Source organism: Podarcis vaucheri (genome assembly GCF_965113315.1).
Source record: "Podarcis vaucheri genome assembly, chromosome: 14".
NCBI lineage: Eukaryota > Metazoa > Chordata > Lepidosauria > Squamata > Lacertidae > Podarcis > Podarcis vaucheri.
Window position 1 is genome coordinate 5,614,425 of NC_138752.1, and position 14,427 is coordinate 5,628,851.

The 14,427-nt window shown below is 47.5% G+C and overlaps 1 protein-coding gene across 2 annotated transcripts in view; it reads left to right on the forward strand.

Moving 5' to 3' along the window:
• The first annotated feature begins 12,334 nt into the window (after positions 1–12,334).
• USP3 (ubiquitin specific peptidase 3) overlaps positions 12,335–14,427 on the forward strand; it is a 43,567-nt gene continuing 41,474 nt past the window's right edge. For both annotated transcript variants that reach the window (XM_082198080.1, XM_082198082.1), the window contains exon 1: positions 12,335–12,535. In XM_082198080.1, coding sequence (XP_082054206.1) covers positions 12,445–12,535 — 91 coding nt within the window. In that variant the 5' untranslated portion in view covers positions 12,335–12,444. The remainder of the gene's footprint in view (positions 12,536–14,427) is intronic.

A 14,427-nucleotide genomic window follows, 5' to 3' on the forward strand; every position in this document is an offset into this window, starting at 1 on the left:
TTATTTTTTTGTTTTTTCCTCTTGGGATAAGACAATAGGCAGGTGGTGGGTGAGGAGGAGTTTGGATTTCGTTGACCTTCCTGTTAACATAGTGCCCGGGCCAGGCTCATTTCTAACCAGCCACTTGAATGCAGGTAGTGTTGGCAGGTTGGCCCGGACTGTAGTGAATTAGGTGGGAAGAAAACTGGGTTTGTACATTTTGGCTCCGTGTTTTAGGAAGAACCAAGAGAGAGGTTGCATTATTGGTATCCTGGAGTGCCAACTGGCTTAAACATAGACTGAGGGTCTTCTTTCTTAGACCTAAGAAACGGTTCCTTTCTCTCAAAGGCTCTTTGAGGATTCAGCTGGTGATTCGCCAACTAGGACATAGTGCATCTGTGTACACCCAGGAAGCTCAGCTGTGTGCAGAGGGGAAAGTTAGCACCCTTCTCCAATCACAGGGGTTCTGTGTATCAAGTTAGGGTCGCTAGGAAGTGCTGTAATGATTTTGCCAAATGTCGGGTCCTGGGGTGTGTGTGTGAATTCTTCAGAGATGGGGGTGTGGTCAACATGGTTTCTAGTTTTGGGCCAAAAGGTCTGTCCCTGTCTGAAAGGATGGGATAAATGGAGTGGACTGTGGATTTAAGAGAGTTCTAGTATAATATGTTTCTATACTCAGTGCTAAGACTTGCACAAATGACTATGTGAGCCACGTAGGGCCCCATTTTAGACAGGAGGACCACAATAGAACCCTCTCCCAATTCTTTTGCATGGCAATCTGCATCTGGTGCTAATAATTCAGGCCAGGTGGCTTTGAGCAGCAGATTACTGGACACAGCCAAGCACAGGAAAGGCAGGTAGTTTGGGAGAGTGAACATAACACATTTGGGAAGTTGGTGTCCAGCTTCTCTCATGGTCATCAGACTTTCCTTAGACTTGGTGGAGGGAGATATGACTTCTAGAGACTGGGAGGTGAATAGATTGAGAAGGTGGACAGTGGTGCCTCCACTCAGTGCCATTCAGTATGTTTCTCCCACAACAGAACTGAGCATGTGGATACAACATTGAGACTTGGTGGGACCACAACATTCTCTTGCTTGGGTTCCTGCAACAACTGGTGGGTCTGTTAGGGATTTTAAATTTTATTTTTAATAACAATAAGGTCAAGGCAGTGAGGTGAACTTCTGGGTGCTAAAATCTACATTCAGTATGTCTTCCTGCTTACCAAGTCTTTGGACTGAAAAGGCCAAAGCAAAAAGCTTTTGATTCTGAGCAAAGGGGCTGCATGAATGACTAGATGCTTTACAAATGGTGACCCAAAACTTAATGTGGCTTTCATTTGACATTTCCACGGATTTTCAAAAACAAACAGCAAGGGAGACCTAATCCCACAGCCAAGGCACCTTTGCCTTTTTATAGCAGGGAGCAAAATATGGGTGGATGCTGAAAGGTAGACCAAGTTATTCATTTAAGGTTTGGGGCTTCTGGCAACTGTCATTACTAAAGTGTTGCTTGGTTAAAAATGGGCTTCGATGAAAGGCTTGCTGTGTGGGTCGGCTGGAACTCTCAAAGGAAGGGATTCTGGCACCTGACTGTGCTGAGGCATGGGAGGTGGCCAGGAAGACTCCCAATATGGCCGGTTTGCTCATGAGCACAAATGGACATTATTTCAAGAAACAGAGCTCTGTGAACAGGAAAGACACATTCTTCATAGTCACTGCAAGTAAAATAAATTGCTCTAACTGGCCACAGTTCCGCTTATTCAAATGAATGGGTTTGAGTGTCCTTAAATCTGTTTAAGGACACTCAAACTCATTCATTTGAATAAGCTTATGTGCATTCAATAGTACTGGATTGTGGCCATTCTGTTTATCTGATTTTGTTTTACTGAGCCCACTTTTACTGTTCTTTAAAAGTCTCTAGCTGCCTCTGATCCTGGTATATCACCATCCCTATTTCTCCCTATTTTTACATTTCACAATGCATCATCATTGTAATAGGTATGAGTTACTCGTGCGTAAGCTGGTGCCTTTCTCGGTTAATTTGCCTTATTAAACCTTTCTGACTGCACAGCCCCTTCTCATCATGGCTGTCTCAGTCACTGGCAGAATCTGTCAGTGGGCGTTTCTTGAACCTCTTCCAACATAAAAGTTGTTTGACACCCAGTCTCCTCCTCCTCTCACTGTGCGGGAGTCTTCTGCGCAGGGAAGGCGTGGGTAGCGGAGGACCTGGGCTCTCCTCACTGACGTCCAGTGAAGAGTCCTGGAGCCCTCTCTCCAATTCCCCCGTCTGCCCCCCTTCATCCCTGGTGTTGCGCTGAATGGCTTCCCCCTCTACTGAGCTGTTTCTCCCCCTGCTGCTGGGTCCTTCGCCAGCATCATTTGGGAGCCTCCCCTTTGCCTCTCCCTCCGATGTCAGTTCCCTGACATCCATCATGATGTCAGGGGCTAGCACTGTAATTCTTTAGGGTTCAGTTCCAGACCCTGGGTTGAACCCTGGTGTTTAGCACGTCAGTGTAAGGTGAATGTGCACTTGTATATTTCACTCAGTACAGCTGCACAAGTATAACATAAGGAATTGTGATAGCATTTTATAAGAGCCAGCTCTAACATTATACAGAGTAAGATAGCTGCTGGGGTGCAAGAAGCAGCAGTGAGGTGTTGAGAGACAGAGCTGTGTGTGCCATTCTCCCTCAGGTACTGTGGGGGTTGCTGTCCTGTTGCCAGCATTGAAGATTCAGCAACCAATTAGACAATTCACTTTTTCTTCAATGCAGAAAACTAGCACCCACTTCCCTTTGGAATCAGTAAAGGAGGAACACACAGCATGCAGCAGACAGTGGAGGAGAAGGGAAGAGCCCGGCTGCAAATCTTGACATGGCAATGGGGTGTATACAAGGGCATCCCTATTTGCATCCATGAAGCGCTGGAGGAGAGATGCAGATTTAGGATATATTGGTTTTGGCACAGGTGTTCTGTGAAAATCGAGCTGAGACAGATTCTTTTTTAGAAAGTGTCTTGACTTGGAGAACTGAGTGGTTTCAACTCCATTGGAGGAATGTCTCACTAGCATTTGATTCATGTAATGTGGATATAGTCCAACTGCTCCCATAATCAATTGGGCTGTTGTCACATGGAACTCCAAAGCACAATGTGTTTTCTTATCTGTCATGAAAACAGTTGTGCTGTCATTGAATAGTGCGTGGTCTTGTGGCAAAGGTATTGTGGCCCAGCAAGTGTTTATCGATGACTACAGCAAAGCTGAAGAGTCTGGTTTGCAAGGTTAAGCACAGGGAAGCACCCCCATTGTTGTGGTTTAGTCGTTTAGTCGTGTCCGACTCTTTGTGACCCCATGGACCAGAGCATGCCAGGCACTCCTGTCTTCCACTGCCTCCTGCAGTTTGGTCAGGCTTGTGTTTGTAGCTTCGAGAACACTGCCCAACCATCTCGTCCTCTGTCGTCCCCTTCTCCTTGTGCCCTCCATCTTTCCCAACATCAGGGTCTTTTCCAGGGAGTCTTCTCTTCTCATCAGGTGGCCAAAGTATTGGAGCCTCAGCTTCAGGATCTGTCCTTCCAGTGAGCACTCAGGGCTGATTTCCTTAAGAATGGATACGTTCGATCTTCTTGCAGTCCATGGGACTCTTCAAGAGTCTCCTCCAGTACAATAATTGAAAAGCATCAATTCTTCGGCAATCAGCCTTCTTGATGGTCCAGCTAGCACCTCCATTAGTGTTCTCTTTATTCTGATCTCCAGCTAGCCCCCTTTCCTCACCCCACTGATCTTTCTGCACCCCATCATGCTAGTGACACCTAACACTCTCTTCTCTTTGCAGCCTCTCTTCATTTTTCTCTCCACCCCCCATCTCACAAGTCTCTGCATGGCTGAGCTTAAGGATAAATGTCCTAATGGCAAGAGTTGTCCAACGCTAAGTTGCCTGACTGCGGGACGCGGGTGGCGCTGTGGGTAAAAGCCTCAGCGCCTAGGGCTTGCCGATCGAAAGGTCGGCGGTTCGAATCCCCGCGGCGGGGTGCGCTCCTGCTGCTCGGTCCCAGCGCCTGCCCACCTAGCAGTTCGAAAGCACCCCCGGGTGCAAGTAGATAAATAGGTACCGCTTACCAGCGGGAAGGTAAACGGCGTTCCGTGTGCTGCGCTGGCTCGCCAGATGCAGCTTTGTCACGCTGGCCACGTGACCCGGAAGTGTCTCCGGACAGCGCTGGCCCCCGGCCTATAGATGTGAGATGGGCGCACAAACCCCAGAGTCTGTCAAGACTGGCCCGTTCGGGCAGGGGTACCTTTACCTTTACCTTTAAGTTGCCTGACTGCCTTGGGAGGTGGAGGTAATTACTTCACTTGAGGTAATTAAAGGGAAGCTAGGCCAGAGTTGCTGTAGTTGCCTTTCTGCATTGCAGACCCTTCACTGAGGAAGGGGCTTGGACTAAATGTCCCTTCCAACGCTGTATGATTCTGTATGTTTCCATCTGGAAAGTGCTGCCAACTTTATCAGGCACCCCTGGATCCAGAGAGAGGAGCAGCAATGCAGACACGGGCATGCAGGCATTCTCCCACATTAGGTGGGCTTAAGCAGCCCTTAGATGTTCCCACAAAGATGTGAGAAAGGACTGCAGATTCAAGGGGTCCTCAGAATGGTGCCAAACCCCCCTCCAAAAAACCCCACACGGTAGGATGAATGCAAGCTGAGCGGGATCATGTTCAAAAGAGGCACCATTACTGGAAACACCCGGGAACTTGGTGGGGAAGCCTGTGAATGGTGGCATGGCTGGGTTGGACCAGTGAGGCCCTTCCAAACCCCTGGGTGCCTCAGCCAGGGCCTGACTGAGGATTTGAGGATGGGATTGTAACTGGCCTGCTTTAGCACCAGCAGTGTCAAATGTTTCAAACACAATACAGGGAAGAGCTGACTGATGAGTTGGCTAAACAAAGAATTGAACCAACACAGTCCATGCTGGCAGCCCTGTGGTTTACAAGGAACACATGGCTACAAAAAGAGCACCGTCTGTAAGAGTATTTTGGCAAAAGTTTTGTTTAGGACAGAGGAAAAGTGACCGAGTTTGTATATAGGTGCAACTCAGCCAACTAAATGGCTGGTGTGTGGTTTTAAAGGGAATGCAACATTCTTCTGTCTGTCTTGAATATTTTGGGTGCTCTTTACAGCATGTTGTACGCTGAAAGAAAATTATATGAAAATGATGTACCGGTGGTATCTGACTCCTACTAAGTTATCCAAAATGTATAGAACAAGCACCAATATTTGTTGGAAGTGCAAAGAAAGGGAGGGTACCTTTTATCATATGTGGTGGTCATGTAAGATAACAAAGTCTTTTTGGGAATTGATATATAATGAATTGGGAAAAAATGTTTAAAATAACATTTGTTAAAAAACCAAAAGCATTTCTATTAGGAATTAAAGGTTCCGATATCCCAAAAGACCAGAAATGACTATTTATGTATGTGACAACAGCTGCAAGGATGCTACTAGCCCAAAGATGGAAAGAACCAACAGTACCGACCAAGGAAGAATGGCAAGTTAAATTGCTGGAATATGCTGAAATGGCAAAACTGACTGGGAGACTCAGGAATCAAGAGGATAATGACTTTAAAAAAGAATTGGAAAAATTCATAACTTACTTAGGAGACCATTGAATGACTGAAACTTTATTTGCGTCAGCCATAGGCCATAGCAACAAAAGAACATTGCAATATACACAGACCAGAAATAAAAAGGTGATTATATAAAACACAGATTATATAAAACACAAATAGTGGGTCTTATTCTGATTTCCCCAGCTAAAAACCCTGCAACCTTTGCTGTCACCTGCTCTTCTTGATCTGCCAAGAGAAAGGACACTGTGGCAGTGGTTGGGTGACCCGGAATGGACAATAAAAGAGGGGTGATAATCTCATTCCTCAAGTCTTTATAAAGAGTGCAAGTCAGAAGGGCATGCGCCACCGATTCGGTGCTGCCATCTCCACAGAGACATAAGCGTTTTTCGTGTGGAATCTGTTGGAATCATCCCTCAAGTACAGCCGAGGGCAATACATTCAATCTTGCAAGAGTAAAAACACGTCTATATTTTGGAATTGCTAGGTTATGCAGATAGGGCACCAGAGAATCAAAATGGGAAGGTGGATTTATGGCATGCCTTTCTCTGGTGTCATTACAGATAAGGAGTGAGCTGTACATAGCAAACAAGCAAAGGGGAAATGGCTGCTGAGCGGCACCCACCATTGTGAGGCCTGAGGTGATGATGATGCCGCCGCTCCAGCTGCTGTTATTGGCTGTGGACATCCTGTGATGTCACATAAGCACACGGAAGCTCAGTGGATATACAAAAGCAGCCCAAAGGGAAAGCCCAAGGCAAAAGCTTGAAGAGGACACGGTGGACAACAGCTGTGTTATTCAGTACTTGGTGGTCTTCTTCTGCATGGAGGCGAAGTGGCAAATGGAAGGAGGCCATCATCCATCAATGAGATTCTTTGGAGCAACGAGAAGGCAAGTGTACCTGCTGAGCAGGACCGCAGCTTGAAAGTGGCAGATATCCACGGTTGGAAGCTGGTAATGGACCTGGCAGAAGCTGTGATTAGCATGTGGAAGCCCGGGATGCTGCAGGGCTGAAGGAGGCTGAGGTTTGTGCATGTAAGCTGGTTGAAATTCACCTTCAGAAGGCCATTGACAAAAGCTGTGTGGATATTTGTGCGTTGACGCTGGGGTAAGTATGTATGGAGAGAGTGGACATAGGTCACCCACTAGACATGGTATGCCTGAGAATTGCATGTTCAGATAGCGGTCTAGGCTGCCCTCCAGGCTCTGGGCGAATGAACCACTGGATATTCATGGGTGGAAGCCAGCAGAGGTTGGCAGGCTGGCCAGTGGAGGTGGCTGAATGATAACTGTTGAATGAGGGCCATTCCCCTCACCGTATCTGTGTTTGCCTTTCATGGATGTTACAAGCCGGCGAGGCTTTCCCCAAAAGCAGCAATGAAGGGAACAGCAGAGCTTAAGCAAGCCATCTTTTGCTTCTAAATCAAGGTATTTCTAAATACATCTAAGTAATGTTCATGACATTCCCCTTTCCAGTACCAGGATAGGAAGCTGTGCAGATGCATCCCTAAGCAGTTGCCACGGGCTACAAACTTCCTGTGATGTCACAATGGACAGAGTGGCTGAGAGGGAAGAGGAAGTTATTAGTGGGAGGTGGCTGGAAGAAGGGAGAAACCCCAATAGAAGGTTCAGGGGCAGTTGGGGGTAGGTAGGCAGGGCCAGCTGGATACGCATAAGTTGAATATGGGCTGACTCCCTTCTGACTACTTGCGTTGCCAACATTTTGTTCTCTCAGGGCTCCTGTACCTGTCTTGCCTAGATCACAAGTAATTTGAGAGAATCAAAGCAACATAAAACAATGCAGGCATTTAGGAAATTACACATCTAAAAGCTCAGCAAAATTCTGAAGCGAGAAAGGAAACTCTCAGATCTTTGCTTAAATCTTCTAAAAACAATTTCATAGCTGCTTTCTCAAATGCAGCTCCAATAACCAGTATGGGTTGACCTTTATTTGTGCAAAATGCTCTGCACAACTGCCAGCAAATTAATATATTTTACATAATTACTATTAAAGATATATATGCAGAAACAGCCGTGTGCACCTTGGCAAGAGCCCCAGCCCTTTAACGGTTCCTGCATTTCTGCAGAGTGCCAAAAACCGTGCTGGAGACCATTGTGAACAAATGAAAATGTTAGCTGGACTTGTAAAGAAATGAAAAATAAGGATAATTTAGAGCGATGAAAACTGTGGAGAACGTAGTTTTAGAAAAATCATGTTAAGGAACCTTGCAGGGGATGGGGGAAAGTCATGGGATTCAGAGAATCTCATATATGGATATGGTAAAAGTTTTTTCTTTTTATTATTTTGAATTTGTTCTTGTAAAAAAACAATAATTTTTTTTATAAGAAAAGAATATTTTGGGTGCTCTTAAAAATGCCAGAGTCAGAAACTGACCCAGAGTCAGAAACTGACTGCTTGGATGATGACCTGGACCTCGTCTTGGCCCAAGACCTGGGAGAGCAGGCAGGGCCCCCTGTTGCTAGCCTTGAAGACCCTATGAATTTGGGGGGGCCTCCTTACGGCCACCTCTGGAGGATCCAATCTAATTGTCAACAGATTCCCAGCACATTTAGATGGCTGCGCCACACCCCCCCAGCCCTCAAGAATGCAGATGGAGAAAGGTCCAAGCTCAGGTTGCAAGTCAATGACAAAATCCATGCCTGAAAGCCCAGTTGCTATGTTGCTCCAGAATAAAGGGCTGCTCATGAGTAAGGGTTCTTCTCAGGAGGAAGGATTCTCTGCCGCTAAGGTTGACGATAGGTGGTCCCTCCTTTGAGCCACCTGGTTGCAGGAAAGGTAAGACCTCTGGCTCCTGAGCATAGCCAGGATTTATGTTGGCAGGACACCCACTTGTCATCATCAGATTCGGAATGAATTGTATCAAGAACAGTTCCTAGGCAGTCCTTGCAAGTGCACACTCTCAGGAGAAAATGCTGGAAACCACAAGAAGCTTCTAGAAGAGAGTTACCTGTGATGCACTTTGTGAGTTCACAAAACACAGCCTATCACTCAGTTGGGTTGCCAGATGTGTCACTAAAATGTGCCATATCATCACCCAAGTCTCCTCAGTGAGCATTTCAATTTCAAGCGTTCTGATTATTTCTACTTTTAGTTTAGTATTTTTATTTATTAACTTGATGGGGGAGCAGCTGCCCCCTGGCTACACCCATGTTCTGGTTCCCTAGCTGTGAAACCTGGCTCTTTTGACTTACACTTAGATTTGATTACCTCAGTTGTTTAGTCCTAGGCTGTCTTCTCTCTTCCTTTATTAATACGATATCTTTTTCATTTACCTTCCCAGTTACTTAGAATACTGTGTAAAACAGGCATAGGGAAACTCGGCCCTCCAGATGTTTTGGGACTACAATTCCCATCATCCCTGACCACTGGTCCTGTTAGCTAGGGATGATGGGAGTTGTGGTCCCAAAACATCTGGAGGGCCGAGTTTGCCTATGCCTGGTGTAAAAGCTGATTATCAGAATAGAATATCTGAAAGTGTATTCCAAAACCAGAAATTTCAACTTACCAAACAGTTTTCAATGACTTAAGACCATCTTGTTTTTCACGGATTACCACTGAAAAATGCAGAAATAACAGCAATGCACAATGAATTAGTTTGTTAAGGCACTTCAGTGTCTAAAAAAAGTATGAGTTCTGGAGCATGTGCCTGGTGCCCCCTGGTGCTCAGCAGTGGAAATAGTATGGGAGAAAATGTATTTTCTTTGGAGACCAATGCCCACAGCTACCATGCTTGAAAGGCTTCAAAATTAAGCTGCTGGAACCGAAGGTCCTCTCCTCAGTGTTATTTCAAAAGGTCACTTCCTCCACTGTGACTGTATTGGTTCTAAATATACATCACTTTCCCACAAAAAACTACCCAAGGCAGTTTACTCAGGGGTGGGGGTGGGGGTGGGTTTGTAGCTCAGTGAGAAAACACTTGCTTTGCATGCAAAAGGTCACAGGTTCTCCAGGTAGGTCAGCATAACTGGGTGGGTAGGAAATCCCTGTACAGTGGTACCTCAGGTCCAGAGGTCCTTTCTTAACCTGAAACTGTTCTTTACCTGAAGCACCACTTTAGCTAATGGGGCCTCCAGCTGCCGCCGCGCTGCCGGAGCCCGATTTCTGTTCTCATCCTGAAGCAAAGCTCTTAACCTGAAGCACTATTTCTGGGTTAGTGGAGTCTGTAACGTGAAGCGTATGTAACCTGAGGTGCCACTGTAATGGAAGGGGAGGCAAGTAGCAGCCTCTTAAGCCTTTTTTTTTTTACACAAACTGCTTTGCGCAGTAGGCCAGTTACACTTAGAAGACTGTCCAGTAATGCTGGACCCCTACAGCGCCCTCTGACAAAGATGGATTTTTGGATCCTAAGCAAATATTTAACCAGGGACCCTGAGATAGCATCTAGTATACTTAATTTTCTCCAGGGCAAAACAAACTCCATCAACATTGCTCTCCGCTAATAAACAACCAGCTCTCTGGATCCGAGCAACCGGCATTTCTCTGGCATCCCCTTCTGTAGCATGAGCCAAGTGACTTATGTTCATGGGAGATTTTACACTTCTCCTGCAAATATATGCAAGAACCCAAAGCCAAACTTTATGTAGTTTATTAAGAATGAAGAAGAAAGGAAGATGACACCCTCCTGGTCTGCGTCTACATTGAAGCCCCAAAGTCTGACCCCATGTAAGAGATTTATATAATTTGAACCCTTAGCTGGCTGGCCTAATATCTAAATTCCTCCCACCTGTTAAGCTAGTCCAAAATACAGGGGCCAGCATACTTAATTAACTCTGCAATTGCACTACTACTGGCAGGCACTCAGCCTCCAGCTGGGCCATGTGGATCTTCCCAAACCCTGCTGCTACTTATTATTAGAGACCAAAAAAACCAAAAACCAAAAACTGTCGACAGTCTCAAAGAGATTGTACCAATAAGCAATGAGGTTGTTGTCATTCATTTGTCCCAAGAGACAATGAAGCGCAGTGGCGTAGCGTGGGGGGTGCTGGGGGGGGGGGCGGCCGCACCGGGCGCAACATCTGGGGGTTAGGGTTAGGGGGCGCAAATCCACGGGTTAGGGGGCTGACAACCCACGCTACGCCACTGATGAAGCGTGCCTCTAGGGGTGAAGCCAAACCACTGTGTTAGCAACACTGAAGTGACCTCCCTGGGGCTCAAGCCTGGACAGTGCATAGGAAGTCCTGGGCTGTCTGGACATCAGTCTCACTGATGTGGTCCAAAGGAAAGCAGAACAATACATTTGGCAGCAGCCTGTCTGCAATAGTTGCTGGAAGGAGGCATACAAGAGGCTATCCAACTGTCTTGGTGACTCCACTCCATGTAGTGTTTACTTCCTGGCCTTTCTCTCTCTCTTGAAAATATCCCAAAAGGCAGCAGAGGTTTCAGATCAGATTTTCCTTCTCCTAGATTGGCAACTTTCCCAGGTTGTGCTTGATCTGTAAGCTGCAGTTTGTGCAGAATCACTTCAAAAGAAAACTTTTATAAAGTAATTTTTAGATGGTACTTGACCTCCACTATGCTCAGACAGTGTGGCGTAGTGGTTAGAGTGCTGGATTAGGACCTGGGAGGCCAGAACACAAATCCCTCTTCACCCATGAAGCGCACTTGGTGACTTTGGGCCACTCACTCACTCTCGGCTTAACCTACCTCACAGTGTTGCTGAGAGGGAGAAGTGTGTACGCTAGGTTGACTTCTTTGGAGAAAAGGTGGGATATAAATGTAGTAATAAATAAAATCATAAAGTCATATTTGTCAAGGTTCAAATGATGTGTGTTGTGAAGAAGTGCAAGTGGGTGTCAGGCACACCTCACCGGGGACAACAAAAATGTTTGTTTTTGTGCCTTCTACTCAACCTCTTTCACTGATTTGTTTTAGCTGCTAAGTTATTCTGCTGCTGTTTTCTACTTTTGGTAACTTTAATTACTAATTGGATTTTACTGCATTTTAAATTGTGATTGTTTTAAGTTGCTTTGTTGTGCTTGTGTTTGGGAAATGTGTTGATAATCATTTTCGGCTACCATTATAAGGCGACCACTAGCAGCAATTGCGGAAATTAATAATAATTTAAAAAGGGAGAAGTCTGATTGCGATGCCTTCATCTCAGGATTAGCGCAAGGCGGCAGGGATGGCAGCGAGGACAACGCGCGTTTCCTGCTCCCACCCCCTAGCGGTGAAAGGGGGAACAGCAGGAGCTACAGCCGTCGCTGGGAAAGCCGAACCAGGCGGTGGGAAGACAAACCCGGAGCCTGGATTCCTGGGCGAAGCGAGTGGTGGGAAGGAAGGGGCGGGGCCTGAGCGCCGTCAAACTCCCCGAGAGACAAAGCCAAGAGCCGCTCATTTCCGGTTCCCATTCGCGCCACATAAACAACACCAACGGGCCGAGCGGGGAGCTGCTCTACCCGCCCCCCCCCGCTGAACTCTGCCTTTTTGGGCCGAGGGCTCCTTTCGCCTCGACTTCCCGTAACTACGATTCCGGAAGCTCCGTGAGGCGGCGGCGGCGGGAGATCTCGAAGTTGGGGGGTTCGAGTGGTCCTCCGGGACTGGGACTTCGCTGTGAGAAGCGGCAGAAGGAAAGGGCCGCCGCCGCCTGTGAGGAAGACCGCGATGGCGGCCGGGCGGCTCGAGGGCTCCCGGGCGCTGAGGTGCCGGGCGGCGCAGGCGCAGTAGCGGCGCTACCCCGCGCGCGCGCGAGAGAGAGAAAAGGCGGAGCGAGCGCTGCTCTCCGGGCCCCGGCCTGCCCCCTCCCCCCCCCCGCTCAGTCCCGGCCTGCGCTTCGCCTCGCCCGCCTCACGTCGCGCCCCGGCCCTTCGCAGCCGCCGCCGCCGCCATGGAGTGCCCTCACCTCGGCGCCAGCGTCTGCCTCGCGCCCGACTCGGCCAAGTTCCCTCAGGGATCGCCCTCCTCGTGGTGCTGCAGCGGTGAGTGGGGGCGGGGGGGGGGCTGACAGGCACCTTCATCTTCCTCGCTCTCCTTTGTTCCAGGGACACGTCCAGGCCCTTCGCCCGCCCGGCTTTATTTAAACACCCGTCTCTCGAGCTCGCCCCCCCCCCCGGAAACAAAAAGATCTCTGGGATTTTGCTCTTCCCACGACCCCCTCTCTGAGTCCGCCCTCTTCCTCCCCCCCCCTTATTCCACTTCAGGGGTTGAGGGGCCTTCGCTTTCTCCCCTATCTTTGCCTCCTCTTGCCCCCCGCCCCGCCCTTTCCTGCACCTTACACGCCATGGCAACAAAGAGGGGGCAGCACCTGAAGAGGTAAACGCGCCTCCCTTGGTCTTGCTTGGGCTTTTCCCTGCCTTAAAGTTGTGGTCACCATTGACAGGCTCTGCCTCGTGGCCCTTGCCTCACTTTCCCGGTTCTGTGTATGTAAGATTTCCTGTTCCTCTTCTGATCCCCTCCTGGTGAGACTCCGCGTGCAGATTCTGCACTCCTGATCCCATTAAACCATTTTCTCTGATCTCTCGATATTCTCCCACTGTCGTGTGCAAACAACAGTGCGTCTCCTTTTCGTTATGCGTGTACAGTACTAGGCTGCCTCCTTATATAACTTCCCACCCCAAATCCTGAGCTTGCTTCTCATTTCCTTTGTGGCCTTTCTCTCTCTATGGTCCACTGATGCTAAGGCTGGGGGGGGCAAGGAAAGGATGCCTGCAAGAGGAGCAGGAAGTCTTCGATTTCAGACTCTTTCTCAGCAGGGGACCATCCTGGGCCTTTGCTGGAGATGTTGGAAGGATCACATTTTCTACTCTTTTTAGAAAGATGGATCATTTGCAGCACTCCTACCTCCCAAAGCTCAGGATATGTAGTTTTTGCATTCATCTATCCGTGAATGTTTTTGCAGGCCTCATTTTTCTCCTTCCCATTCTGTGGGCTCAGGAATGCTTGGCCTCTACAGTTCTGCCTAGCTTGTCTTACTTTCTTAGAGAGGGAAGTCTAGCAGATGTGATCCTGACCATGTGCTGGCAGGCAAGGCATTGTCCTGGAGAGAGGAGGTGGCCAAGGGGTTCGTTGCCTTCAAATGGGAAAGAATGCAGAAATTTCTTTCTAGCTTCTTTGTTCCAGTGAGAGAGCAGTAGCGAGAAAAACAAAACCCACCAAGGAGGACGCTGAAGAGGCTGTGTTTCTGTTGCTAACTTTGCTGCTTGGTCTTCGACCGCAGTAAAGATTGGTTGGTTGGTTGCTGAAGAGGCTGTTTGTGTTTAATGTGCTTGAAGGTGCCTCTTGTATTTTTGAATTTAGGCCATGTCAGTGAACTGGGCCACAGTATGCTGGAAGGTGGATATAGTGCAATAAAACATATGGGGAGGGAAAGTTTCAACAGGAAATGCTGGGTAATTTGATTCCTCTGTGTGTACACATGGCCTCAGTCAATATTTACATAATTGAGATATGTGTTGTGGTGCAAATGTAAGACTTTCCATGTTTGGCCTTTTGTTCATTTCATGGTGGTAATAAACATTGAGACACTTGCTTTACATTTTCAGTACGCTCATGGAAACAGAGTACTGTATGTTGTGTTTAGTTATTTCACTTTGAGTTCTTTTCACCTTTCTAGTAGGAAGTAAATCAATAGTAGGGTGTTTTACAGTGCTTCAGCTGTGCTCTTGTAACTTCTCTTTTTCTCTAAAATGTCTGAGTTGTACTCGAAAAGCCTCTCCTTTGAATTTGCAAAACTCAGTCAGAGTTTTGCAGTTCAATGGGTTGTGGATTGCATCTTGTCACTAAAGTGAGGAAACCTTGCTAATGTTGTTTTCTGAGGTTTCCTTCTATGGAGGAAAAGCTACATGGCTGCTCTTAAATGTGGTGTTTGTGT